This window comes from Pelodiscus sinensis, unplaced genomic scaffold, assembly GCF_049634645.1.
Source record: "Pelodiscus sinensis isolate JC-2024 unplaced genomic scaffold, ASM4963464v1 ctg164, whole genome shotgun sequence".
Lineage (NCBI taxonomy): Eukaryota > Metazoa > Chordata > Testudines > Trionychidae > Pelodiscus > Pelodiscus sinensis.
Window position 1 is genome coordinate 124,450 of NW_027465863.1, and position 27,615 is coordinate 152,064.

At 62.9% G+C, this 27,615-nt stretch overlaps 1 protein-coding gene across 2 annotated transcripts in view; it reads left to right on the forward strand.

Moving 5' to 3' along the window:
* Positions 1–27,615, forward strand: part of RARG (retinoic acid receptor gamma) — a 67,729-nt gene that overhangs the window by 10,654 nt on the left and 29,460 nt on the right. Inside the window, exon 2 of one of the 2 annotated variants that reach the window (XM_075915754.1) lies at positions 6,006–6,439. In XM_075915754.1, the coding sequence (XP_075771869.1) occupies positions 6,006–6,439 (434 nt within the window). Of the gene's footprint in view, positions 1–6,005; positions 6,440–26,051; positions 26,381–27,615 lie in introns of those variants that run through there. The other variant, XM_075915755.1, reaches the window with a different exon arrangement.

Here is a 27,615-nt window from a genome sequence, read left to right on the forward strand (position 1 = left end):
AAATCCATGTCGCTCTTTTTCCGTTACCAAAAAGTAGAGCAGGAGGCTCTGCCCGGGGTTTGAGCAGGGCTCCGGCTCCGGCTCCGGCCGCTGGGCCTCCCTGGACATCCCAGCCCAGGCTCCTCTGGCGGACCTGACCCCAAAGGCCGAATAGGGCAGATCGGGCCGCAGCTGACCTGGATTCTACCCGCTCCGCTCCAAGAGGCTGGGATAAGTGACCCCAGGCACAGTCAGCCTTGGCCAGTCAAAGCCCATCTCAAGACCCCCACCCACGGCCTGGGTTGGCTACACGCCTCGACTCCCCTCAGACGCGCAGAGAAACCTTTCTGGGCTGGGCTCGCTCCCGTGCTGCGGGTGGACGAAGCCAGAGCCCCTGAGCCTGACCCCACTGCGTTCCGGCTGAGAACGGCAAACTCGGGACGTATTGGAGGCTGCCGCTGAGTGGCTGTAACCTGCGATCCCCACAGCACCGCAGGGCCCAGCCCAGAGCCTGGCGAGAAAGCGGGGGCCCCCGGTCTGCAGAGGGGTCTCTGCGAGCTGGTTCTCGCGCTGGTTTCCAGGGGCTGGACACCTTGGCCTGACAGCACGTTTATTTTTGGAACGCGGGCGCCGAGAGGCCCTCGCATATGGAAAAGCTTACGGAAACGGAGCCCTTCCGTGAGTGGCTCGCTTGAGATCTCATGGCTCTCGCTGCACAGGCCACTTGGCAGGGGCTTCCGCAGCAGGGGAACGGAGCCGTGGGCCAGCCAGCTCTTGGATTCTTAAAGGCACCCGACACCATCCTAGCGCCTCAGTGTGATGTGGGCATAGGCCTGTTCGGGGAGGCTGGGATGCCTCTAGGGCCTGCAGTGGTGGGGCATGCTAGTCAGGTCAAGGCACTGCTGCAGGGAAGCTCGCAGTGCTGGCATCCCAGCTGGGCACTGCTGCGGGGAAGCTCGCAGTGCTGGCATCCCAGCTGGGCACTGCTGCGGGGAAGCTCGCAGTGCTGGCATCCCAGCTGGGCACTGCTGCAGGGAAGCTCGCAGTGCTGGCATCCCAGCTGGGCACTGCTGCAGGGAAGCTCGCAGTGCTGGCATCCCAGCTGGGCACTGCTGCGGGGAAGCTCACGCGTGGAGCTTGTGGGCAGCGGACACTTTCCTCATGGCAGTGCCCTCTGGTGGGTGTGAAACAATCAATCGTCCCCAGCCTCCTGAGCCGGGGGCCCTGCATCTCCTGCCCCACTTGCCAAGGCGGGTCACCCTCGGGGGCAGACTGGATCTCGGCACCCTGGGCCTGGGGGACAGAGATGTGGGGTGCAGCCCGTCTGCTCTTTGGGCAGCCGCAGGGTGATGGGGCCAAATTTACCCCCTGGCTGCACTGACCTGGGGGTTCAAAGCAGGGGAGCCCCCAGCGAACCGGGACCCCCCATCGGAAGAGGAAGAAGCCACCTCAGGGCCTCTCCTCTCTGCAGCAGGATGGGGCAGACGCCCCAGCACAAGCTCAGAGACCTTCCCGAGCCTATGGGCATGTCTCCTCTGCCAGTCATTCCTGTGCCATCTCGGGGCCAGGGCTATAGCCGGGCCAGGCAGTGGCACCATGTGCCGAGCCGGCTCACCTCTGCTCGCTCAGCCAGGCTTTGCCCCGGCACTCCTGCCTGCTCCCTGCCCTTGCCTCCCGAACACCTCGCAGGGGCTGCGAGCCAGGGCAGGGTCGATCCCCCGGGGGAGCGCGCGGGAGCCCGAACAAAGGGGCCGGGGGTGGGCCAGAGAGCCAGTGGCCGGGGCGCAGGGCGGGGGAGCTGGAGCCGCAGAGGCGGCTGTTGTGAATTAGGCTGTGGTGTAGGGTTCCATGTGGAAGATGTGACGAGCTTGCATTCTGCCCCCGGGGTGGTACAGGCCGCGCCGAGCAGGGAGCGCCAAGCCCAAACTCGCGCTGGCATGGAGAACATAAGCCCCATTTAGCTGGGAACCTGAAATGACTCTTGATTTAAATCATATGGTAAAAGCACAAAATCGCCTGCGTTTGGCCCCGGTTCAACAGCAAAACACCCAGGCACACTTGCACAGGGCCCTGTGCAGAGCTGCTTAAAGGGCCAGTGGTCTCGGCGCCCGGGCTAGACGTGGGGGGAAGGAAGCAGCAGGGGGGGCTGGTGAGTTGGGGGCCGACCCACGGAAGCAGTTGGTGTCCTGGGGCTGGACACCAAGTTTCTCCACTGGAGCATGGGGGATTTTACAGCTTGATGGGGATTTTAAATGCACCGGGGGAGGGGGGGGGGGGGTGGAGAGGCAGAGTTTGCGCACAGATGCGGGTGTATGTATCCTGTTTTTGGGAGCTGCTGGATGTGTGAGAGTCGGGGGAGGTGTTTGAGTAGGGTGTGTGTGAGAGTCGGGGAGGGGGTGTTTGTGAGTCGGGTTTGTGTGTATGTATGTGTGAGTTGGGGGGGTGTTTGTGAGTAGGGTGTGTGAGAGTCGGAGTGTGTGTGTGTTTGTGAGTAGGGTGTGTGTGTGTGTTTGTGAGTAGGGTGTGTGAGAGTTGGGGGGTGTTTGTGAGTAGGGTTTTTGTGTGTGTGTGGGAGAGAGAGTTGGGGGCATGTGTGTGTGTTTGTGAGTAGGGTTTGTGTGTGTGTATGTGAGTTGGGGGGGTGTTTGTGAGTAGGGTGTGTGAGAGTTGGAGTGTGTGTGTGTTTGTGAGTAGGGTGTGTGTGTGTGTGTTTGTGAGTAGGGTGTGTGAGAGTTGGGGGGTGTTTGTGAGTAGGGTTTTTGTGTGTGTGTGGGAGAGTTGAGGTGTGTATGTTTGTGAGTAGGGTGTGTGTGTGAGTCGGGGTGTGTGTGCGAGAGTCAGGGTGTGTGTGTATGTGAGTAAGGTGTGTGTGTGTGTGTGAGAGAGTGGGGGGTGTGAGTAGGGAGTGTGTGTGAGTCGGGGTGTGCGTGTGTTTGTGAGTAGGGTTTGTGTGTGTGTGTGAGAGAGAGGGGGTGTGTGTGTTTGTGAGTAGGGTGTGTATGTATGTGTGAAAGTTGGGGTGTGTGTGTTTGTGTGTGTGTGAGAGAGTTGGCGTGTGTGTGTTTGTGAGTAGGGTGTATGAGTCGGGGTGTGTGTGTGTGTGTGTTTGTGAGTAGGGTGTGTGTGTATGTGTGAAAGTCGGTGTGTGTGTGTGAGTAGGGTTTGTGTGTGTATGTGTGAGAGTCGGGGGTGTGTGTTTGTGAGTAGGGTGTGTGTGTGTGTGAGTTGGGGGTGTGTGTTTGTGAGTAGAGTTTGTGTGTGTGTGTGTGAGAGTTGGTGTGTGTGTGTTTATGTGTGAGAGTCGGTGGGTGTGTGTGTGTGTGTGTGTGAGTAGGGTTTGTGTGTGTGTGAGAGAGTTGGGGTGTGTTTGTGAGTAGAGTTTGTGTGTGTGTGTGTGTGTGAGAGTTGGTGTGTGTGTGTGTTTATGTGTGAAAGTCGGTGTGTGGGTGTGTGTGTGTGAGTAGGGTGTGTGTGTGTGTGAGAGAGTTGGGGGTGTGTGTGTTTGTGAGTAGGGTTTGTGTGTGTGAGAGTTGGGGGTGTGTGTGTTTGTGAGTAGGGTTTGTGTGTGTGAGTTGGGGTGTGTGTGTGTGTGTGTGTGTGTGAGTAGGGTTTGTGTTTGTGTGTGTGTGTGAGAGAGTTGGGGGGTGTGTGTGAGTAGGGTTTGTGTGTGTGAGAGAGTTGGGGGGGTGAGTAGGGTTTGTGTTTGTGTGTGTGTGTGAGAGAGCTGGGGTGTGTGTGTGTGTGTGAGAGAGTTGGGGGGGGTGTTTGTGAGTAGGGTGTGTGTGAGTCGGGGTGTGTATGTGTTTGTGAGTAGGGTTTGTGTGTGTGAGAGTTGGGGGTGTGTGTTTGTGAGTAGGGTTTGTGTGTGTGTGTGTGTATGTGTGAAAGTCGGTGTGTGTGTGTGGGTGTGAGTAGGGTTTGTGTGTGTGTGTGAGAGTTGGGGTGTGTGTGTGGGTGTGAGTAGGGTTTGTGTGTGTGTGTGTGTGAGAGTTGGGGTGTGTGTGTTTGTGAGTAGGGTTTGTGTGTGTGTGTGTGAGAGTTGGGGTGTGTGTTTGTGAGTAGGGTTTGTGTGTGAGAGAGTTGGGGTGTGTGTGTGTGTGTGTGAGAGTTGGGGTGTGTGTGTGTGAGTAGGGTGTGTGTGTGTGTGTGTGTGTGAGAGTTGGGGTGTGTGTGTTTGTGAGTAGGGTTTGTGTGTGTGTGTGTGTGAGAGTTGGGGTGTGTGTGTTTGTGAGTAGGGTTTGTGTGTGTGTGTGTGTGTATGTGTGAAAGTCGGTGTGTGTGTGTGTGTGTGGGTGTGAGTAGGTTTTGTGTGTGTGTGTGAGAGTTGGGGTGTGTGTGTGGGTGTGAGTAGGGTTTGTGTGTGTGTGTGAGAGTTGGGGTGTGTGTGTGTGGGTGTGAGTAGGGTTTGTGTGTGTGTGTGTATGTGTGAGAGTTGGGGTGTGTGTGTGTGTGTGTGTGAGAGTTGGGGTGTGTGTGTGTGAGTAGGGTGTGTGTGTGTGTGTGTGTGTGTGAGAGTTGGGGTGTGTGTGTTTGTGAGTAGGGTTTGTGTGTGTGTGTGTGTGTGAGAGTTGGGGTGTGTGTGTTTGTGAGTAGGGTTTGTGTGTGTGTGTGTGTGTGAGAGTTGGGGTGTGTGTGTTTGTGAGTAGGGTTTGTGTGTGTGTGTGTGTATGTGTGAAAGTCGGTGTGTGTGTGTGTGTGTGTGGGTGTGAGTAGGTTTTGTGTGTGTGTGTGAGAGTTGGGGTGTGTGTGTGTGGGTGTGAGTAGGGTTTGTGTGTGTGTGTGTATGTGTGAGAGTTGGGGTGTGTGTGTGTGTGTGTGTGTGAGAGTTGGGGTGTGTGTGTGTGAGTAGGGTTTGTGTGAGAGAGTTGGGGTGTGTGTGTGTGTGTGTATGTGTGAGAGTTGGGGTGTGTGTGTGTGAGTAGGGTTTGTGTGTGTGAGAGTTGGGGTGTGTGTGTTTGTGAGTAGGGTTTGTGTGTGTGTGTATGTGTGTGTGAGAGTTGGGGTGTGTGTTTGTGAGTAGGGTTTGTGTGTGAGAGTTGGGGTGTGTGTGTGTGTGTGTGAGAGTTGGGGTGTGTGTTTGTGAGTAGGGTTTGTGTGTGAGAGAGTTGGGGTGTGTGTGTGTGTGTGAGCACATGCATTGGGGGTGCTCTGGCTGAGCCCCTCTGCTCTCCCATGATGCACTGGGGGCTCTCAGGTGGTCTATGGAGACGAGGGGTCCGGACCCCAGCTTTTGCCAAGGGAACGGGATTTGCCGGGTCCCTCCCCAGCCCCTGCTGGCTCAGGCGCTGTCCCGGTGCCCCGGGGAGCCCAGCCTGGGCGGGGCTTGGCACGAGGGGGCAGCCCCAGACCTGCTCCCTGCTGTACTGGTGACACTCCCACCCTCACTGCCCCCGTCCCCCCGCAGGGCCGTGTCCCATGGGGCGTGTGCAGGAGCCGAGACACACGGCGGTTGTGGGGGGGGCTGCTTTCCCTGTGCTTGTCTCTCCTGTGTGTGTTCTGCCTACACTGGGGGGTGTTTGTGAGCACACTGTGCAGCTGTGTGCAGTGAGCTCCGGGCTCTTTCCCCTCCCCCACTGGTGTGAGGGTGCCCGGACCAGGCTGGCGCTGCCCTGATGCCCTGGGCGAGAGTCCTGGGTGCAAATCGAGCACTCCCGGCCCAAGGTAGCTGCTGGAGGTGGAACACTCGGCCCTAGAGCCCTGCAGTGCTGGGACCCAGAGCTCAAGGGAGCAGGCTGGAGGGCTGCAGCAGCTTTTCCTCAGTCAGCGCCCTGTGGTAGGATGCCAGCCTCCCTGTGGGCCAGGCCCTGCCCTCTGCCCTCACTCCCTGCCCAATTGCAGGGACGCCTTTGGGGCTGTTGGGAGACCGGGTGCTGGCAGGTGCCAGGGGCTTGCGGCCTCGCCAGCTCTCGCCCGCCCTGCCCTGGCATCTGTGCCAGCGGCAGCGTGGTGCTGAGCTCCGCCACCGGGCAGGGAGGGGCTGGCTGGCAGGTTCCCCGGCTCTGTCTCATTCTCTCCTTCTGCTGCAGCCAGGAAGGCCCAGCGGACGGCTCGGATTCTGCGAAAGCACCAGCAAGAAACGCCGGCAGCGGGGGGCTTAGTGCTGGTGACGAGCCCTCAACGCCACAGCCCCCTGCTTCTTTCAGGGGCCACGCCCAGGGGCCATGCCGTGCTCGCCGTGTGGGGCCACTGAGGCCACCTGGCTCCTGGGACGGAGCTGAACACGGGGCCCGCCGGGCAGTACTCCATAGCAGACGGACAAGCTCCTGCCCGCCTGCCCCAGCCATGGCAGCCAACAAGGAGAGGGTCTGTCCCAGTGGCCACATGAACGGCTTCCCCCCCGCCGTGTACCCTTTTGCCTTCTCCAACAGTATCCGGGGCTCGCCCCCCTTCGAGGTGCTCACCAGCGCTGGCTACTTCCGGGGCTTCCCCACCGACCTGCCCAAGGAGATGGCGTCTCTGTGTGAGTACCGGGGCGGGGCGGGGCTGGGAGGGACCTGTGCTGCGGGAGGGGGCCCCTAATTGCGTGGAGGCGCCACAAGAAGCTGTGAAACTGCACCGCGGTGGGGCTGGCACCAGCACGCAGTGAGCTGGGGACGGCTTGTCACAGGATTCAGGCTGAGATGGGACCTGATGCTTGGACTGGGTGGTGCCATGTTGGGGTGAATGGGGCTGGTTCTGGCTGGGACGGGGTTAATGGTGGGTGCAGTGGGACGGGGCTAATTGTGGATGCAGTGGGATTGGCTCTGGCTGTGACGGGGTTAATGGTGGATGCAGTGGGGTTGGCTCTGGCTGTGACGGGGTTAATGGTGGGTGCAGTGGGGTTGGCTCTGACTGTGACGGGGCTAATGGTGGGTGCAGTGGGACGGGGCTAATGGTGGGTGCAGTGGGATTGGCTCTGGCTGTGACGGGGCTAATGGTGGATGCAGTGGGGTTGGCTCTGGCTGTGACGGGGTTAATGGTGGGTGCAGTGGGGTTGGCTCTGACTGTGACGGGGCTAATGGTGGGTACAGTGGGACGGGGCTAATGGTGGGTGCAGTGGGATTGGCTCTGGCTGTGATGGGGTTAATGGTGGATGCAGTGGGATTGGCTCTGACTGTGATGGGGTTAATGGTGGGTGTCATGGGTCTGGCTCTGGTTGTGACGGGGTTTATTTTGGGAGCAGTGGAGTAGGCTCCAGCTGTGATGGGGTTAATGGTGGGTGCAGTGGGATTGGCTCTGGCTTTGATGGGGTTAATGGTGGGTGCAGTGGGATTGGCTCTGACTGTGATGGGGTTAATGGTGGGTGCAGTGGGATTGGCTCCAGTGGTGACGGGGTTAATGGTGGGTGTCATGGGTCTGGCTCTGGTTGTGACGGGGTTTATTTTGGGAGCAGTGGAGTAGGCTCCAGCTGTGATGGGGTTAATGGTGGGCTCCATTCTCTTTTCTGGTGGCCCCTGGGGTCCCCATCCCAGCTCAGACCCATTGCGCAGACCCAGATGGGAGGGGTTGCTGCAGGGAGGTGGGACATGGCAGTGCAGGAGTTGGGACAATTCGGGGTTTGTCATTGGGACATGGTAGGATTTTCCACTAGAGATGGTAGGGCCGGGTCACTGCCAGTCATGGGGGGAGTTAATGCCCAGACGTGGCAGGGTCAGTGCCAGGGCGCGGCGGGGTCAGTGCCAGGGCGCGGCGGGGTCAGTGCCAGGTGCAGTGGGGTCAGTGCCTGGTCGTGGTGGGCTCAGTGCCCAGCTGTGGCTGGCGGGGTCAATGCCAGGGTGCAGAGGGGTCAGTGCCAGGTGCAGTGGGGTCAGTGCCTGGTCGTGGTGGGCTCAGTGCCCAGCTGTGGCTGGCGGGGTCAATGCCAGGGTGCAGAGGGGTCAGTGCCAGGGCATGGCGGGGTCAGTGCCAGGGTGCAGGGGGGTCAATGCCCGGGCATGGCGGGGTCAGTGCCAGGGTGCAGAGGGGTCAGTGCCAGGGTGCAGGGGGGTCAATGCCCGGGCGTGGCGGGCTCAGGGCCAGGGTGCAGGGGGGGTTCAATGCCTGGGCGTGGCAGGGTCAGTGCCAGGGGGGGCTCAGTGCCAGGGTGCAGGGGGGTTCAATGCCCGGGCGTGGCAGGGTCAGTGCCAGGGGGGGCTCAGTGCCAGGGTGCAGGGGGGTTCAATGCCCGGGCGTGGCGGGCTCAGGGCCAGGGTGCAGGGGGGTTCAATGCCTGGGCGTGGCAGGGTCAATGCCCGGGTGCAGGGGGGTTCAATGCCCGGGCGTGGCGGGCTCAGTGCCAGGGTGCAGGGGGGTTCAATGCCTGGGCGTGGCAGGCTCAGTGCCAGGGTGCAGGGGGGTTCAATGCCTGGGCGTGGCAGGCTCAGTGCCCGGGTGCAGGGGGGTTCAATGCCTGGGCGTGGCAGGCTCAGTGCCCGGGTGCAGGGGGGTTCAATGCCTGGGCGTGGCAGGCTCAGTGCCCGGGTGCAGGGGGGTTCAATGCCTGGGCGTGGCAGGGTCAATGCCCGGGCGCAGGGGGGGTTCAATGCCTGGGCGTGGCAGGCTCAGTGCCCGGGCGCAGTGGGGTTCAATGCCAGGGCGTGGCAGGCTCAGTGCCAGGATGCAGGGGGGTTCAATGCCTGGGCGTGGCAGGGTCAATTCCCGGGCGCAGGGGGGTTCAATGCCCGGGCGTGGCAGGCTCAGTGCCCGGGCGCAGTGGGGTTCAATGCCCGGGCGTGGCAGGCTCAGTGCCAGGGTGCAGGGGGGTTCAATGCCTGGGCGTGGCAGGCTCAGTGCCCGGGTGCAGGGGGGTTCAATGCCTGGGCGTGGCAGGCTCAGTGCCCGGGTGCAGGGGGGTTCAATGCCTGGGCGTGGCAGGCTCAGTGCCCGGGTGCAGGGGGGTTCAATGCCCGGGCGTGGCGGGCTCAGTGCCAGGGTGCAGGGGGGTTCAATGCCTGGGCGTGGCAGGCTCAGTGCCAGGGTGCAGGGGGGTTCAATGCCTGGGCGTGGCAGGCTCAGTGCCCGGGTGCAGGGGGGTTCAATGCCCGGGCGTGGCGGGCTCAGTGCCAGGGTGCAGGGGGGTTCAATGCCTGGGCGTGGCAGGCTCAGTGCCCGGGTGCAGGGGGGTTCAATGCCCGGGCGTGGCAGGGTCAATGCCCGGGCGCAGGGGGGTTCAATGCCTGGGCGTGGCAGGCTCAGTGCCCGGGCGCAGTGGGGTTCAATGCCAGGGCGTGGCAGGCTCAGTGCCAGGATGCAGGGGGGTTCAATGCCTGGGCGTGGCAGGCTCAGTGCCCGGGTGCAGGGGGGTTCAATGCCTGGGCGTGGCAGGGTCAATTCCCGGGCGCAGGGGGGTTCAATGCCCGGGCGTGGCAGGCTCAGTGCCCGGGCGCAGTGGGGTTCAATGCCCGGGCGTGGCAGGCTCAGTGCCAGGGTGCGGGGGGTTCAATGCCAGGGCGTGGCAGGCTCAGTGCCCGGGCGCAGTGGGGTTCAATGCCTGGGCGTGGCGGGGTCAATGCCAGGATGCAGTGGGCTCAGTGCCCGGCTGCGGCTGGCAGGGTAAGTGCCAGGGAATGGGGAGTGGCCGCCAGGTTGCCATGGTCCATGGCAGGGTCGGTGCTGGGCCACGGGGTGGTTCTGGGGTGGGGGAGGGGGATGGGCTGTGCTTTGATGGTCCCTGGGTGGGGTGCGGTGGGAGCCCTCTGCCTCTTCCTGCCCCCCCCAGCTCTGCTGACGCTATCCCTGCCCCCTCCTACTCCCCCGCTCTGCTGGGGCATGGCAGGGAGCCGGGGCAGGGAGCTGGGGCGTGGTGGGGAGCCAGGGCATGCCCGCGTGGGCGTGGGAGCTGGGTTGTGGGAGCCCGGGCATGCCCACGTGGGCGTGGGAGCTGGGGCGGGGAGCCGGGGCATGCCTGCGTGGGAGTGGGTGTGGGAGACGGGGCGTGGCAGCTGGGGCATGCCCGCATGGGCGTGGGAGTCAGGACGGGGAGCTGGGGCATGTCCGCGTGGGTGTGGGAGCCGGGTTGTGGGAGCCCGGGCATGTCCGCGTGGGAGTCGGGGCATTCCCGCATGGGCTTGGGAGCTGGGGCGTGGGAGCCGGGGCGTGCCCACGTGGGCGTGGGAGCTGTGGCGTGACAGCTGGGCATGCCCGCGTGGGCGTGGGAGTGGGAGCAGAGGCGTGGCAGCTGGGGCATGCCCGTGTGGGAGTGGGAGCCGAGGCGTGGCAGCCGGGGCATGCCTGCGTGGGCGTGGGAGCTGGGGCGGGGAGCCGTGGCATGCCCGCGTGGGTGTGGGAGCCGGGGCATGCCCGTGTGGGCGTGGGAGTGGGAGCTGGGGCGGGGAGCCGGGGCATGCCTGCGTGGGCGTGGGAGCGGGAGCTGTGGCGTGGGAGCCGGGGCATGCCCGCGTGGGCGTGGGAGCCGGGGCATGCCCGCGTGGGCGTGGGAGCAAGGGTGTAGCAGCCGGGGCATGCCCGCGTGGGCGTGACAGCCGGGGCATGCCCGCGTGGGCGTGACAGCCGGGGCATGCCCGCGTGGGCGTGGGCGTGGGAGCGGGAGCCGGGGCATGGCAGCTGGGCATGCCCGCGTGGGCGTGGGAGCTGGGGCGGGGAGCCGGGGCATGCCCGCGTGGGCGTGGGTGCGGGAGCCGGGGCGTGGCAGCCGGGACATGCCCGCGTGGGCGTGGGAGCTGTGGCGTGGCAGCTGGGCATGCCCGCGTGGGCATGGAAGCTGGGGCGGGGAGCTAGGGCGTGCCTGCATGGGCATGGCAGGAGCCGGGGCGTGGGAGCTGTGGCGTGGCAGCCGGGGCATGCCCGCGTGGGCGTGGGAGCTGGGGCGTGGGAGCCGGGGCCATGGACGTGGGCATGGGAGCCGGGGCCGTGGACGTGGGCGTGGGAGCCGTGGCGTAGGAGCCGGGGCATGCCCGCGTGGGCGTGGGAGCCGGGGCCGTGGACGTGGGCGTGGGAGCCGGGGCCGTGGACATGGGAGCCGGGGCGTGGGAGCCGGGGCATGCCCGCGTGGGCGTGGGAGCTGTGGCGTGGCAGCTGGGCATGCCCGCGTGGGCATGGAAGCTGGGGCGGGGAGCTAGGGCGTGCCTGCATGGGCATGGCAGGAGCCGGGGCGTGGGAGCCCAGCTGGGAGCTTTGTGGAATGCTGGGCAGCTGCAGGTGCCACGTGCGCTGGGCTGGGCTGAGGCAGGAGAACGTTCATGGGAGGGGCAGGCACGTTGGCATCTCCGGGGATGGAGCAGCTGGGCAAGACGGGGCCTGCTGCCATCCCCCAAGGGGTGGGGCCGGCTCTTGCTCCGGCCTTGCTGGGGTGTTGGCAGCACCGGGTGCAGAGCCCGTGCAGTCGGGCGTGGTGCTGCCGTTCGGGGGGGCGGAGAAGCGGTGGGGACGTGGGGCCCAGTCGCTCTGGGGCTGTTTTCAGGCCAGGTGGAGTTTGTGGCCTCGGAGCCGTCTCCTGGGACTTGGGGAAAGTGGTAAATTCGTGGCTGAGGTGCGGGCAGGAATCTGCCTCCCCGCCTGCCCCACGCGAGCAGCAAGCTGGCTTCTCCGCGCCCCGGCCCTCACGCAGCCGACGGAGGGTGACGCTTTAATCAGTGCCTGACGGGCGGCCCTGGCAGCGCCGCTGGAAAGAATTATTTCATCTGGCTCCAGATGGGAGCTGCCGAGCGAGGCCCGCTCGCTGAAAAGGGCTCTGTGCTCCCCTCACAGGCAGCGGGCGGGCGCCACCCAGCCCTTCGGCTCTCCCTGGGCCGGGCTCCTTGCTGGCTTGCTTTCTCCCTCCTCCCTCTGACCTCCCGTGGGGTTTAGCACTGGAAAGTGGCAAGTCGGAGCTGGGTGCGGCAGCCCCCTCTCTGCCCCCTGCCAATAGCGTAGCCTGCCCTGCCACGCTGAACTCGTGGGCTCTGTGCCGGGATTACGGGCTGGGTCACAGCGAGGGAGGGTGGGGCGGACAGCTGGATGTGCAAAGGGGAGGAGCAGCTTGGAGAGGGGGCGGGTGGGTAGGGCTGGCAAACAGGACTCCTGGGTTCTCTTCTTGGCTCTGGGAGGGGAGTGCAGTCTAGTAGGTAGAGCAGAGGTGTGGGGACGCCAGGACTCCTGGGCTCTCTTCTTGGCTCTGGGAGGGGAGTGCTGTCTAGTGGGTAGAGCAGAGGTGTGGGGACGCCAGGACTCCTGGGTTCTCTTCTTGGCTCTGGGAGGGGAGTGCTGTCTAGTGGGTAGAGCAGAGGTGTGGGGACGCCAGGACTCCTGGGTTCCGTTGTCCCCTCTGGTCCCGCCTTGGCGAGAGGGGCTGTGCTCTGGGAGCAGGAGCCTCTCCCTCCAGCTGCTGGGTTGCTAATGGGCCCGGATCCTTCCCCCTCCCAGGGCCCAGCCCTGAGCCGGGGCTTCCAGGTGAGCTGCAGAGCAGGTGTCTGTAGCGCATAAAGCTGGTGCTCTCCTGTAGTCCCTGGGTCGGTGCAGAACGTGCCCAGCCCAGCCCGCGTGTCCTGTAGCTACCGACTTCCAGGGCTATCGACCAAGCACCATCCCCACCTCAGCATCTGCCCTGCCGTGTCCCTCCCCCCAGATCCCAGGGGCTCGCTGGTCATGCCACCCCAACCCCATCTCCTACCTCTGGCCCCAGCTCCCAGGCCCTGGTCACTGGAAATGGGAACCCCCCCAGCCCTGGCACGGTGAGCTTCTCACAGCAGTGTCTGGCTGGGACTCAGCGCTGTGAGCTTCTGAACTGGGTATAAATGGGCACCCCCTGCCCCCTGGCAGATGCAGCCACATGGAGGGTCCCAGCTCAGCATCCCCGATCATGCAGGGCATGGCGGGGAAGCAGCTGTGGGGAAGCTCAGTTGCTTTGCTTTGGTGCCTCCGCTTCGCCCTCGGGGCTTCTCCACACCCCAGAAGCAGCTGCCTTCTGAGAAGAGCTCCAGGCAGCCCAGAGAGGTGGCACTTCTACAATGCGGCCCCACACATGGGGAGCAGTGTTGATACAACTCCTCTCCCTGCCCCTGGTATGCAAATGGAGAAACTGAGGCAAGGAGGGAGGAGGGGGGATGCAGGAAATGGAGCCCAGGGACCATAACCGCCGTTGGGGCTCCCCCCATCCTGGCTATAGGTATCCAGGGAATAGGATCTCCCCGCACCCCAAATCTCTTGGTCTGAAGTGAGCAGAAAGCGCCTCCCGCAGGTTCTGTAGTGACGTGGACACCAGTGTGGAGGTTCTGGGGAGGGCCAGGGTCCCTGTTGCTTTGAGCGCTCAGGGCGGGTTCAAGGTGACCCAGTAGCAGAGCTGCCCAGTTTGGTGTGACATGGGGGGTCCTCCAATTTGCAGCATCCCTGGGAGCTGGGATTTGGCAACCCCCAAATGTGGGGCTGCCCTGAGTGCAGTGAGTCTCCGGGGGGGCTGGTAGCATCTCAGCCCCAAGCATATTGGCCTCTCAGTGAACCCCTCTGGGGCAAGAGTGGGGAGGCCAGCCCAGGGTGGGGGGGACTGGCAGCCACCTATACCCTGTGGTTTGTTTTCTTTTGTGTTAACTTTCAGTGTCTTTCCAGCCCACGTATGCCGTAGTGGCTGGAGTAGAGGAGCCTCCAGAAATGCCAGTCCCAGGTCCCCTGGGCTCCCCGTCCTCATCTCCAAGAGCCCACAGTTGAACCAGGCCAAGGGTGGGAGGGGAAACTGAGGCACAGACCATGATTTACCCATAGTCAGTAGCAGGAATCAGGGAGAGAACCCAGGTGTCCTGATTCCCAACACAGTGCTCTAGCCACTAGACAGCTCTGCCTCAGGGTTCCCATTAGTGGCCCCCTTATGCCCTCCTCCAGGAGGGGGGGTTTGTGCCCTCCCCCACCAGGTTCTGGGCTGTCCAGCAGCAAAGTCTCTCCTCCGAGTGACTCCGAATGCCCGGCAGGAGCCGGGAGCCGGGCCTGGCGGCTGGGAGTGGGAGGGAGGGACTCCCAGCCCTGGGAGTACTGAGCACCCCTTATCTCCATCTCCTCCAGACTTAATGTTGCTGCTCCTCCTCCGCCGCCCGCTCCTCCGCACGGGCTGGCTACTGGTGTTAAGGAAAAAGGGGCAGTGGCTGCCAACACATCTCCATGTGCATTGCAGCCCTGCCTTGCCAGTGCCCAGCTGGGACACAGTGCTGTGAGCTTCCCCGCAACAGTGCCCAGCTGCAACGTCAATGCTGTGAGCTTCCCTGCAGCAGTGCCCAGCTGGAACATCGATGCTGTGAGCTTCCCTGCAGCAGTGCCCAGCTGGACCATCAATGCTGTGAGCTTCCCTGCAGCAGTGCCCAGCTGGAACATCAATGCTGTGAGCTTCCCTGCAGCAGCGCTCTGCCTCTTATGATATTGCTTGATGAGTCTGCCAGAGATAAACTAGCTCCCAGTGCCCTAACCGCTAGATCCAGCTCACTCTGCTTTCCAGGGAGGACAAATGCCTGCCTGCCCAGGTGCCCAGCTTGGCTGAGCTGTTCTGAAAGGATTCCCTCCCCTACAGGTGGTTCTGTGGAGGGGAATCCCCCTGCTGCCCATGCAGCTTTGCATGCCCCAACCCACTAGACTTCTCTGCTGCTGCTTCCCCAGCTACCCCCTCCTCTGAGCTGCTGTCCCATCCCTACAGGGTCCATGAATGTGAGACATGATTATTAGCTCCCCCTCCTGTGCCCTGGGCTGCCTCCCCTGCTCATGGGGCTGCCCCTCCTCCAATTTCACCATGTGGATCATGAAGGTTGCAGTGTTTCAGGGGTGCGGAACCTGCGGCCCTGGCTTGCCTGGATCCAGCCCCGGAGGCTTGGGGCTCCCCCCAGCATTGAGGAGCCCTTGCTGGCTCCCTGTGGGGCTGGAGGATACACAATCTACTAAGCTGTGCACCCCTACGCTCTGGTGTGTGCGGGGAGGTTCCCCACCTCTGGTGTATGGCATCGGGGGCTGCAATGTAGGAAGCAGCCTTGGGCTGTTGCAGGCACCAGAGATGGCCTGGCTGCTCGCCTCCCCACAGGGCATGCCCAGGAAAGAGCCTGTGCCCCCCTCAAACAGTAGCAATAATCAGTGTGCCCTGGACCCCATCTTCTCCTCTAGCAGGGGCCTGCCTGACCCCCAGCCAAGGACCCTGATGGAGGGAGCAGGCAGATCCATCGCCTGGGCCATTGTGGACCCATGGGGATGTTGAGTGCCCCTGAAATACAGCCACCTCTGAGGTGGAGTCTGGCAGCTGTTAAACATTGGGGAGGGGGTGTCTTAGCCAAAGACAGGCCACCCTCTGCTCTTTGGGTAGCATGGCCTAGTAGTGCAGGCAGGGAGCCTGCAATCACAGGTTCTCATGCCTACCACCAGTCCCATTTCCTGGCTCTGTGCCTCAGTTTCCCCCATGTGGGCTGAGAGGGTCAAGTCACCAGTTGGTCAGACTTCTGGGGTTTACATGGGGTGTTGTGTAGGCTAGCAAGGGGCTGGGCTAAAGCGTGATGCTTAGGGAATGGTGCCTGTGAAGAGTTAGGGCACGATTGGAGACTGTGAAGAGTTAGGGCACGAATGGGGACTGTGAAGAGTTAGGGCACGAATGACTGTGCCTGTGAGAATGCAGCTGTGATTGTGAACGCGCGTGAGGGTGTGAGCACAGCTGAGTGATCATGAGCCTAGGAGCGTGAAGGGTGCTGAGTGTGAGCAGTGTGTGGGTGTGATGCAGCACATGTGCAGTGTGGATCGTTCGCCTGTCCGTCCTGGTGAGCTGTGCTGGGTTCCTCTTCCCAGACAGCAAGTGCGTCACTCCCAGCAGCTGGTGCCCTGGTGGGGTGGGACTGGCAGGCAGGGCTGGATGGTGGCACTGAGCCATGCGGCCAGCGCAGGAAGTAGTCAGAGCACCACAACAGGAAGTGGAAATGCCAGCCTCCCCTCTGCTAGGAAACCCGCCCCTTGCAGCAGGCACCCTTGCCGGAACCACCCCGGGGAGGAGGGGGCAGCTGACAGGATGCACCGAGCCCCAGGGACTGGCCTGGCAGGTCTGGCCTGGCCCCTGATTGGGCTCTGGGCAGAGATGACATCATTTCAGGCGCTCGGTTGCACAAGGCTTCCAGAGTGACTCTGCTTCTCAGAAATCTGCATCACCATCCCCGCAGGGGAAGAGAGCTGGAGCGCTGGCCAGGGTTCCCTGGAAGCTGGGTGCTTGTGCAGCTGCTCAGGAGAGAGTCCCAGGCCACCCAGCTGATCAGCACAGCACCCACAGCCAGGTGTTTTGTTTCTGTGGGTGGTGCACATACAATTTATTCCACACATGGAGAGAAAAGATTAGAGGGAACGTTGGGGACGGCCCTGAAGGGGAGCTCCTGGCGATCCCAGCCCAGCTTCTCCCAGCCCTGGGGAAAGCTCCCAGTTATCCCAGCCCAGCCTCTCCCAGCAGGGGGCGCCGTGGGGGGGACAGACCAGCACTGGCCCTGGGGGAAGCTCCCAGCTCTTCCAGCCCAGCCTCTCCCAACAGGGGGCGCCGTGGGGGGGGACCAGCACTGGCCCTGGGGGAAGCTCCTGGCCTTCCAGCCCAGCCTCTCCCAGCAGGGGGCGCCGTGGGGGGGGACAGACCAGCACTGGCCCTGGGGGAAGCTCCCAGCTCTTCCAGCCCAGCCTCTCCCAGCAGGGGGCGCCGTGGGGGGGGACAGACCAGCACTGGCCCTGGGGGAAGCTCCCAGCTCTTCCAGCCCAGCCTCTCCCAACAGGGGGCGCCGTGGGGGGGACCAGCACTGGCCCTGGGGGAAGCTCCTGGCCTTCCAGCCCAGCCTCTCCCAGCAGGGGGCGCCGTGGGGGGGGACAGACCAGCACTGGCCCTGGGGGAAGCTCCCAGCTCTTCCAGCCCAGCCTCTCCCAGCAGGGGGCGCTGTGGGGGGGGGACAGACCAGCACTGGCCCTGGGGGAAGTTCCCAGCTCTTCCAGCCCAGCCTCTCCCAGCAGGGGGCGCCGGGGGGGGGGGGCAGCACTGGCCCTGGGGGAAGTTCCCAGCTCTTCCAGCCCAGCCTCTCCCAGCAGGGGGCGCCGTGGGGGGGGGGGCCAGCACTGGCCCTGGGGGAAGTTCCCAGCTCTTCCAGCCCAGCCTCTCCCAGCAGGGGGCGCCGTGGGGGGGGACAGACCAGCACTGGCCCTGGGGGAAGTTCCCAGCTCTTCCAGCCCAGCCTCTCCCAGCAGGGGGCGCCGTGGGGGGGGGGGGGCCAGCACTGGCCCTGGGGGAAGTTCCCAGCTCTTCCAGCCCAGCCTCTCCCAGCAGGGGGCGCTGTGGGGGGGGCCAGCACTGGCCCTGGGGGAAGTTCCCAGCTCTTCCAGCCCAGCCTCTCCCAGCAGGGGGCGCCGGGGGGGGGGGGGGGCAGGAGCACTGGCATGTGGCCATACTGTGCAAGGACCGGGGTGCGTGTACAATATATGTTTGTTGCCCCCACTGCCCATCTCCGCATCCCTGGGGGTTGCTCCTTCCCCTGGCTCTGGGGTTCGTTCTCTCCTGGAGCTGGGAGGCTGTGGGGTGTCAGATGTAACGTGAGAAAAGTTGCCACAGAGGCAGAGGGGGGGACACAGCGGGGGGAGGGCGACAGCAGAGCCTTAGCCCCCGTCCAGCTGGGCACAGGGGGGCCAGCCGCCCACAAGAAGAGAACAGGGTAGGAGTGAGGAGAAAAGGGGTGAAGGGAGGAGGCCTCAAGGAAAATGTGAGCGTCTCTGTGCGAAACAAACAGGGTTTTATTCAGACAGGAAGCCCTGGTGGCTGGCGGGCGGGTGAGGGGCCTACCCCCTCCCAGTGGCATCCCGTCACCACCCGGGCCCCCTTAGCCAGCTCATGGGGGCTGAGGTGGAAGGTGACGCTACCAACCCCACCGTGGCGTGAGGAGGAGCAGGTGACCTGTGAGCCAGCAAGTGCTGCCCCCTCGGGGGGGCTGAGGGGCGTGAGCGAGGGGGTGTTGCCCCCTCGGGGGGGCTGAGGGGCGTGAGCGAGGGGGTGTTGCCCCCTCGGGGGGGCTGAGGGGCGTGAGTGAGGGGGTGTTGCCCCCTGGGGGGGCTGAGGGGCGTGAGCGAGGGGGTGTTGCCCCCTGGGGGGGCTGAGGGGAGTGAGCGAGGGGGTGTTGCCCCCTCGGGGGGGCTGAGGGGAGTGAGCGAGGGGGTGTTGCCCCCTGGGGGGGCTGAGGGGCGTGAGCGAGGGGGTGTTGCCCCCTGGGGGGGCTGAGGGGAGTGAGCGAGGGGGTGTTGCCCCCTCGGGGCGGCTGAGGGGAGTGAGCGAGGGGGTGTTGCCCCCTGGGGGGGGCTGAGGGGAGTGAGCGAGCGAGGGGGTGTTGCCCCCTCGGGGGGGTCTGAGGGGAGTGAGCGAGGGGGTGTTGCCCCCTCGGGGGGGCTGAGGGGAGTGAGCGAGGGGGTGTTGCCCCCTCGGGGGGGCTGAGGTGAGTGAGCGAGGGGGTGTTGCCCCCTCGGGGCGGCTGAGGGGAGTGAGCGAGGGGGTGTTGCCCCCTCGGGGGGGCTGAGGGGCGTGAGCGAGGGGGTGTTGCCCCCTCGGGGGGGCTGAGGGGCATGAGCGAGGGGGTGTTGCCTCTTCAGAGGCAGGTGACAGGGCAGCAGGTGACTCTGAAAGTGCTGCCTGCAGATGCAATCAGCCCCATTCAGCCCCCTACAACAGGACTCTTACACCATAGTCCACAGCTGCCCTCCCCACTGGGGGGAACAGCTCAGGGAGACTACAGCTCCCAGCATGCACCCATCCCAGTGGCCTGCCTGAGGAGAGGCATTGGACGCTGGGACTTGTAGTCTCTCAGGGCATCTGGAACAGGCTGGGCTGCATCTCTTTGTGTGGCTGAGTGGCGGCTTTTGGGGGCTTCTGGCCAGCTGGGAGAAGGCCGCAGGGGACCTTGGGGCTGGCATCTCACTAGCCTGCCATGTGCCCCACCCCCACGCAGGCTGGCCCAAGCACATCTGGTTCTCATGAAACATTAGAGGGCTAATCGTTTTAATTGCCTTTCGCATTGGCCGGGGGGGGGAGCTTGGTCCCCATGCTGCCTGCAGCTGGGATGGGGGGAAGCGTCATGTAGGCCCTTGCCCAACCCCACTTTTCAGAGTCACGCGGGCTGTTACTAGGCAGCCCCATCCCTTCCCTTCTGGGGCTCTGCGGGGAGCGGGCAAGAGGCCCCCCGGGCAGCAGCTGGGTGGGGGTGACTAGCAGAGAGGAAGCAGGCTGCGGGGGAAGGGGCGGGCAATGAGCCGAGGTGAGTCACCTGGCCATGTACAGGGACTGTTGGGATGGGCTGTGACAGGCAGGGGTGTGGTGGGCCTCTGGGATCCGGAACCAAGCCGTGAAACTGCAGGGTCCAAACAGGAGCAGGAGCTCAAATCTTTGCAGCCTCTGAAACTTAAGGTTGACCCCCCCCCCCACCAGACATCACACACACACACACTGCATGAGTGCACATACCATACAGATATTGCACGCAAGCACACGTCACATATGCACAGACATTGTGAATACCCCGCCCCACACATGCACTAGGTTGACAGAAACATACATGTTTCTGCAGCCTAAACACATGCACACGCATCACAATGCCTATGCACCAGCCTAAGGCAAACACGTACCACGGTGATGCAAGTATAAAGGCAATGACACATGTGTTGAACAGATGTGAGCATGCAGAAGAGCCATGACAACAACAGCACATCCACATGGACACTGACAGAAATACACAACAGTATGACACGCGTGTACCAAGCATGCATGCAGACATGTGCACAGTGCTCACATGATCATATCACACCAGACACACATGATGGGAATGGACATGCAGACCTCTCATGCAGCTTCATACACCACACACAGGCATCATTCAAAGAAGTCGCCATGTGCCATACTGACATGCCAAGCATACATGTGCTTTTGCACTGGCAGAGCCTGTATGTGATGCTGTAGTGACACAAGTGTGCACACCGGGGCATCACACTGACTCAAGAACACACGCGCTTATACAAACACGCACCACACCCTCAGGCCTGCAGTACTACAAGCACGCACTGACATACATACGTGTGCTACGATAGACACTCCATGAGACTTGTACATGCATGCCGCACCAACACGAGTGTGAATAATAGAGCAAAAATCTCCCTGAGCACATGCTAGGATGATTAAACCAAGATGCTTCCTTCTCACTCCGTTCCTGCCAATGTTGGAGCCTTTGGCACAAGAGTGACCCGTGCAGTCACACACCCCAGTGTGCCCCAGGGTCCTCACAAGTAAGCAACATGAATGACAGACCCCCCTCTCCTGGGCGATGCAGCCATAGGCCAAGATTCACTAGATTGCCTGCAAATTACTGGCTCCATTCCAACCCCATCAGCCCCCACGGGGGTGAGCCAGGAGGGGCCCATCTCAGCCTGGTTCCGCCCCCCCGCCATGTTAGCTGGCACAGACCCCTACATGGGGCTGCTTCCAGAGTGTGAGCGGGTGCGCTCTGAGCTCGGGGAGTGAGGGAATGTCTGTGAGGCTTAATAGGGTCTGTGTGAGTCTGGGAGGGAAGCGGGGCCCGCGCCACGGCGCTCAGGCCTTCCACAGAGCCGGGGTTTGTGCCGAGCAGCTTCTGGTTTTAATTACCAGGCAGGCGGGTCAGGCTAATTGGGACCTTTTGGATTTCAGCAAATGCATTCGAAAGGGAAGGAGGAAAGAAAACCCCTTTTGGGCCCTGCAGAGCGCGCCAGCCCCAACGTGGCATGCCCCACCCACCAAAGGGTCTGCCGCAGGACAGACCAGGGCGTGTCCCTCTAGCCCCCCATGGCATGCACACACGTGACATACACACATGTACATGTGCACTCACACATGCACGTACGCATACTCACACACGTATGAACACACATGCACACGCACACATCAGGGCTGGCCAGAGGCTGTATGTGCATCATGTTATACATTGTTTGCCAGGCCAGGGTGTGTTGAGGATTTGAGGCTGGGGGAACAGAGCGTGTGTGTGGGAGGGAGATACCGCCCCTCCATTCGGACATACCCTGCTACCAACTGGAGTTGTGGGGGCTCTGCCATCTGATGTGGGGACTACAGGAGGTCCCCCCTGGAGATTTGGGGCAGGGAGTTGATGTTTGAGGGCGGGAGGGGGGCGGAGAGTACTAATCTCCAGGTCTCCCAGCATTTTCTGCTCAAAGGGGTCTGCAGGCTGGGAAGAGCAGATCCGTCCCACCCCCCCACATGCTCACCCCCTGGCAGGGGGCACTGGGCTCTGGCCTCTGCCTCTGGTTCAGTGGCCAGCTCCCAGGGCGGGTCCGTCTCTCACTGACGGTTTATTTTTTCCAGGCAACTCTAAACTGCTGAATCTGCCTGCTCATGGGGCTGGTGGAGCCACGTGGCTGCCCCTGCAGAGGCACCGGGCCACAGCCCCACAGCTCTCCTCTCTTTCAGGGAGCTGGGGAGAGTTCTGATGGGGCAGGGCACAGAGTGGGGCTGGGGAGCAGTGACACAGGAGAGGAGCCGCAGGGCTGGGGGGCATTGGGGCACAGCCATTTCGTGTTGCTCCCCACAATCCTGACTCGCCCTTGGCTGAAATCCACCTTTCAGCCCAGCTACAACCTGCCCCCCCAACCCTCAGGGAGCTGGGGCCTCCATCACGAAACCGGAGCCTCCGAGCGCCTCAGCCAAGCTGGCCCCTGCAGACGGGAGCCATGGCTGCGGCAGGGCGCTGGGTTGGGGGGCGACGGCGGCTGAGGCCCTGGGGGGCTCGGTCGGCGCAGGCGGGAGGCCCCAGTGTCCTGGCGGCTCCGGGTGGGATCTGTGCGGCGGCTGCAGGCAGGGAAGGGAAGGGTTGACATGGAGCTGGGTCAGCTGAAGGTTACTGTACCCAAAGGGGGTTCTCGCAGAGTTCAGGCAGTGCTGGCTGCTCTGCCTCTGCTGGAAGGAAAGGGAGGGGAGCGCGGGGGGGGGGGGGGGGGAGGCTGGCCCAGCCAGGGAGCGAGCAGGGAGCCAGGCTGGCCCAGCCAGGGGAGGGGGGGCAGCCCAGCCAGCCCTGGGGGGAAGCAGCCCAGCCAGGGGAGGGGGGGCAGCCCAGCCAGAGGAGGGGGGGCAGCCCAGCCAGCCCTGGGGGGAAGCAGCCCAGCCAGTGGAGGGGGGGCAGCCCAGCCAGTGGAGGGGGGGCAGCCCAGCCAGTGGAGGGGGGCAGCCCAGCCAGAGGAGGGGGGGCAGCCCAGCCAGGGGAGAGGAGGTTGGGGGGGCAGCCCTGCCAGTGAGGGGGAACGCTGGTGTGAGGGGAGATGAGGGGAGATTGCAGGGTGGGGGGAGCCCAGCTAGTGGAGGGAGGGGGATCTGGGATGGGCCAGGTAGTGAAGTCCTGGAGGCTGGTGAGAGCCAGGTCAGCCCAGCCAGTGGATAGGGGAGGTGTGTGAGGCGGAGGCCAGGCCAGCCCAGCCAGTGGATAGGGGAGGTGTGTGAGGCGGAGGCCAGGCCAGCCCAGCCAGTGGATAGGGGAGGTGTGTGAGGCGGAGGCCAGGTCAGCCCAGCCAGTGGATAGGGGAGGTGTGTGAGGCGGAGGCCAGGTCAGCCCAGCCAGTGGATAGGGGAGGTGTGTGAGGAGGAGGCCAGGTCAGCCCAGCCAGTGGATAGGGGAGGTGTGTGAGGCGGAGGCCAGGCCAGCCCAGCCAGTGGATAGGGGAGGTGTGTGAGGCGGAGGCCAGGTCAGCCCAGCCAGTGGATAGGGGAGGTGTGTGAGGCGGAGGCCAGGTCAGCCCAGCCAGTGGATAGGGGAGGTGTGTGAGGAGGAGGCCAGGCCAGCCCAGCTAACAGAGGGGGAGGCTGGGTCTGCCCAGGCAGCAGGGGTGGGAGGCAGTGGACATTGGAGGCTGGGGGCATGGGTGGAGGCTGGTTCCGCTGGGGCAGTTGAGGGGGAGGCTGGGCCAACCCAGGAAGCAGAGGGGGGAGGCTGGGCCCAGGCAGCCGGAGGGAGGGGCTGGAGTAGGAGGATGGCTTGGCTTGGCCTTGCTTGTGGAGAGGGCAGGCCGGGCCTGGCCAGGCAGGAGGGGGAGGAAAAGCAGGGAGGGGGAAGGCTGGGCCAGCCCAGGCAGCAAGGGGGGCTGGGCAAAGGCGTATCTTATTTTTACTGAGCGGCATCTGTGATTGAAAGGAAATGGAGACTTTCAAGCGGCAGGAATGTATCACTGAGCCCTACCCGGGTGGGGGCAGATGGAGTTGTGCAGGCAGCTGCTTTGCTTGGGTGTGTGTGGGGGGCAGTAGGTTGGCACAAGGAGATCTGTACCTGCATCAGTGGAGTCAAGGGTTTGCCACCCACAGGAGCAGCGGAGAGGGTGTGTCTGGAAACAAGAGCACTGGGTGTGTGTCTGGGCATTAGTGTGACAATGTGAGAGACTGCACCACTTTGCGGGACACTGTCAGAGAAAGCGAGACTGTGACCGTGTTTGAGACAGTGTGCGCAGGTGAGGCTGTGCATGCATGACACTGTGAAGCGGAGCCTGGTTGTATAAGAGAGACTGTGTGAGACAGCGTGACACTGTGAGACTGCACACCTGTGTGACACTCGTGTGTAGGACAGCGAGACTGGGACAATGCGTGTGAGACACCATGACACTGTGTCATGCACATAGGAAACTGTGTGACACTGTGTAAGACTGTGTGAGACACTGAGGCAGCATGAGATGGTGTTTGTGACACTAAGAAATTGCCTGTGAGGCAGTGTGCATGTGTGACATTGTATCTGTGCATAAGGCACAAACAGGCTGGGGGTGACACTGCAAGACTGTGTGTGTGACACTGCAGGCGGAGTTTGTAACTGGGTGTGAGGCTGACTGCTTAGAAGTGTGTGTGAGGCTGGCTAGGTGTCATAGAATCATAGGACTGGAAGGGACCTCGAGAGGTCATCGAGTCCAGCCCCCCGCCCTCAAGGCAGGACCAAGCTCCGTCTACACCATCCCTGACAGATGTCTATCTAACCTGTTCTTAAATATCTCCAGAGAGGGAGATTCCACCACCTCCTTGGCAATTTATTCCAATATTTGACCACCCTGACAGTTAGGAATTTTTTCCTACTGTCCAATCTAAACCTCCCCTGCTGCACTTTAAGCCCATTACTCCTTGTCCTGTCCTCAGAAACCAAGAGGAACAAATTTTCTCCTTCCTCCTTGTGACACCCTTTTAGATATTTGAAAACCACTATCATGCCCCCCCTTAATCTTCTTCTTTCCAAACTAAACAAGCCCAGTTCATGAAGCCTGGCTTCGTAGGTCATGTTCTCTAGACCTTTAATCATTCTTGTCGCTCTTCTCTGGACCCTTTCCAATTTCTCCACATCTTTCTTGAAATGTGGCGCCCAGAACTGGACACAGTACTCCAGCTGAGGCCTAACTAGTGCAGAGTGTCCCTTTGGAGATGAGGATCTATATTTTTTGTAAGTCTCTAAGGTGCTACAAGTTGTTTTTTTAAACTTTTTTTTTCCAATTACAGGCTAACACCCTGAGACTATGGTGTGTGGGTGTGACGTTTCTGTGTGAGAGTCCTTGGGTGCCTGGAACAGTATGAGTGTGTGTGCGTGTGTGTTGAGATTGCGCTCGCATGTGTCCCATAGCCCGTGTGTGTGTGTGCTGTGCGCGCTGAGATTGCGCTCGGATGTGTCCCATAGCCCCTGTGTGTGTGTGTGTGTGTGTGTGTGTGTGTGTGTGTGTTGAGATTGCGCTCGCATGTGTCCCATAGCCCCTGTGTGTGTGTGTGTGTGTGTTGAGATTGCGCTCGCATGTGTCCCATAGCCCGTGTGTGTGTGTGCGTGCGCGCTGAGATTGCGCTCGGATGTGTCCCATAGCCCCTGTGTGTGTGTGTGTGTGTGTGCGTGCGCGCTGAGATTGCGCTCGGATGTGTCCCATAGCCCCTGTGTGTGTGTGTGCGTGTGCGTGTGTGTGTTGAGATTGCGCTTGCATGTGTCCCATAGCCCCTGTGTGTGTGTGTGTGTGTGTGTGTGTGTGCGTGCGCGCTGAGATTGCGCTCGGATGTGTCCCATAGCCCCTGTGTGTGTGTGTGTGTGTGTGCGTGTTGAGATTGCGCTTGCATGTGTCCCACAGCCCCTGCGTGTGTGTGTGTGTGTGCGTGTGTGCGTGCGCGCTGAGATTGCGCTCGGATGTGTCCCATAGCCCCTGTGTGTGTGTGTGTGCGCGTGCGCGCTGAGATTGCGCTCGGATGTGTCCCATAGCCCCTGTGTGTGTGTGTGTGTGTGTGCGTGTGTGTGTTGAGATTGCGCTTGCATGTGTCCCATAGCCCCTGTGTGTGTGTGTGTGTGTGTGTGTGTGTGTGTTGAGATTGCGCTCGGATGTGTCCCATAGCCCGTGTGTGTGTGTGTGTGTGTGTGTGTGTGTGTGTGCGTGTTAAGATTGCGCTCGCATGTGTCCCATAGCCCGTGTGTGTGTGTGTGTGTGTGTGTGTGTGTGTGTGTTGAGATTGCGCTCGCATGTGTCCCATAGCCCGTGTGTGTGTGTGTGTGTGTGTGTGTGTGTGTGCGTGTTGAGATTGCGCTCGGATGTGTCCCACAGCCCCTGTGTGTGTGTGTGTGTGTGTGTGTGTGTTGAGATTGCGCTCGCATGTGTCCCATAGCCCGTGTGTGTGTGTGCGTGTGTGTGTTGAGATTGCGCTTGCATGTGTCCCATAGCCCCTGTGTGTGTGTGTGTGTGTGTGCGTGTTGAGATTGCGCTTGCATGTGTCCCATAGCCCCTGTGTGTGTGTGTGTGTGTGTGTGTGTTGAGATTGCGCTCGCATGTGTCCCATAGCCCGTGTGTGTGTGTGCGTGCGCGCTGAGATTGCGCTCGGATGTGTCCCATAGCCCCTGTGTGTGTGTGTGTGTGTGTGCGTGCGCGCTGAGATTGCGCTCGGATGTGTCCCATAGCCCCTGTGTGTGTGTGTGCGTGTGCGTGTGTGTGTTGAGATTGCGCTTGCATGTGTCCCATAGCCCCTGTGTGTGTGTGTGTGTGTGTGTGTGCGTGCGCGCTGAGATTGCGCTCGGATGTGTCCCATAGCCCCTGTGTGTGTGTGTGTGTGTGTGCGTGTTGAGATTGCGCTTGCATGTGTCCCACAGCCCCTGTGTGTGTGTGTGGAGGTGTGTCCTCTCTTTCTAGCCCCGCCCCTCGCTCCAAGCCCCGCCCCTCGCTCCGAGGCGTTCGCTTGGCGATAGGTACCCAGCCAGGCAGCAGGAGCCGCTGGGGCGCCCCCAAGGCGCGTCCCGCTCGCACCCGGCGCCCCCCGAGCTGTTGCTCGCGCCTCTGCTGCCTCGTGGGGGAGGGGCGCAGCGGGGACTCCCGCCCCCGCCCCCCGCGATGTACGACTGCATGGAGGCGCTGGCCGTGGCGCCGAGGCAGCTCTTCGATGTCACCCACCAGGGCTCCTGCCTGCTGCGCAAGGCGAGCGCCGGCCCCTGCTTCGGGGCGCTGGACCCCTTCGCCTGGCCGCCGCCGGCCAGCCTGCAATGTAGGTTGGGGCGGGGGGGCGCGGCTCGTGTGGGCGGGGGTCCCCAGGCGCGCGTGCCCGTGGGTACTGACGCGAGTGGGGCGGGGAGCCGCGAACTCGCCCTGCGCCCCGCCACTTAGCTTCGCTGGTTTCCTGCTTTGCAACTTTACGCAGAAAAACTCACCAAGTTTGGGGCCAAGTGGTTTTTTGGGGGGGGGCGGCCCCCCCCCGCCCGCCATTCCCAGTCCATCGCCTCTCTCCGCGTTCCCTGCTCGCGGGGTGCGAGGCGGGGTGGGGGGCACCCTGGCTGAGGGGGCGTGTCTCGTTCTAGCCCCCCCTTTGTCTTTAGCACGGAATGCAAAGCCCCAGAGGGCCGGAGGGCAGCGAAATGAGGACCAGATGAGGGTGCGCTTTGAAGCCCATCTCAGGGGACCAGGGCGGGGAAGGTGGTGGGGACCCGGGCAGGGGGGGGCTGGGAAAGGTGGTGGGGACCCGGGCGGAGGGGGTTCTAGGAAAGATGGTGAGGACGGGGGAGGGGGGGCTGGGGAAAGTGATGGGCACCCGGGGGGGGGCTGAGGAAGATGGTGAGGACCCGGGCGGGGGGGGGGTTGGAGAAAGTGATGGGCACCCGGGGGGGCTGAGGAAGATGGTGAGGACCCGGGCGGCGGGGGGGGGGGGCTGGGAAAAGTGATGGGCACCGAGGGGGGGGGGCTGAGGAAGATGGTGAGGACCCGGGCGGGGGGGGGGCTGGGGAAAGTGATGGGCACCCGGGGGGGGGCTGAGGAAGATGGTGAGGACCCGGGCGGGGGGGGGGGGCTGGGGAAAGTGATGGGCACCCGGGGGGGGGGGGGGGCTGAGGAAGATGGTGAGGACCCGGGCAGGGGGGGGCTGGGCACCCGGGGGGGAGTCATTTCTTCCGTCCGCACTAGCCTGCGCCAGGGTTTTTTTCTTGCTTTTAAAGATGGAAATTTGGCGGCGATCCACCGAGCCGCGCAAACAGGATGAGGGACGGGAGAAGCGGGAGAGGGGCCGAGGAGCCGGGGGCACCGCGTTCCGTCCCGCACCCACCTGTAAGCCGGCGCCCCGCAGAGCCGGGAGCAGCGAGCGGCGGGGCTAGGACACGGGGCGGCGGGGGAAGGGATCTCCCATCCCCGGGACCCCTGGGCAGCTCCCGGCCCGCGGGCTCCCTGCTTTGAGTGGCAGCCAAATCTCCGCCTTTGGCAGGCGCCACCGCTGTTTACAAGTTGAGGACCGGA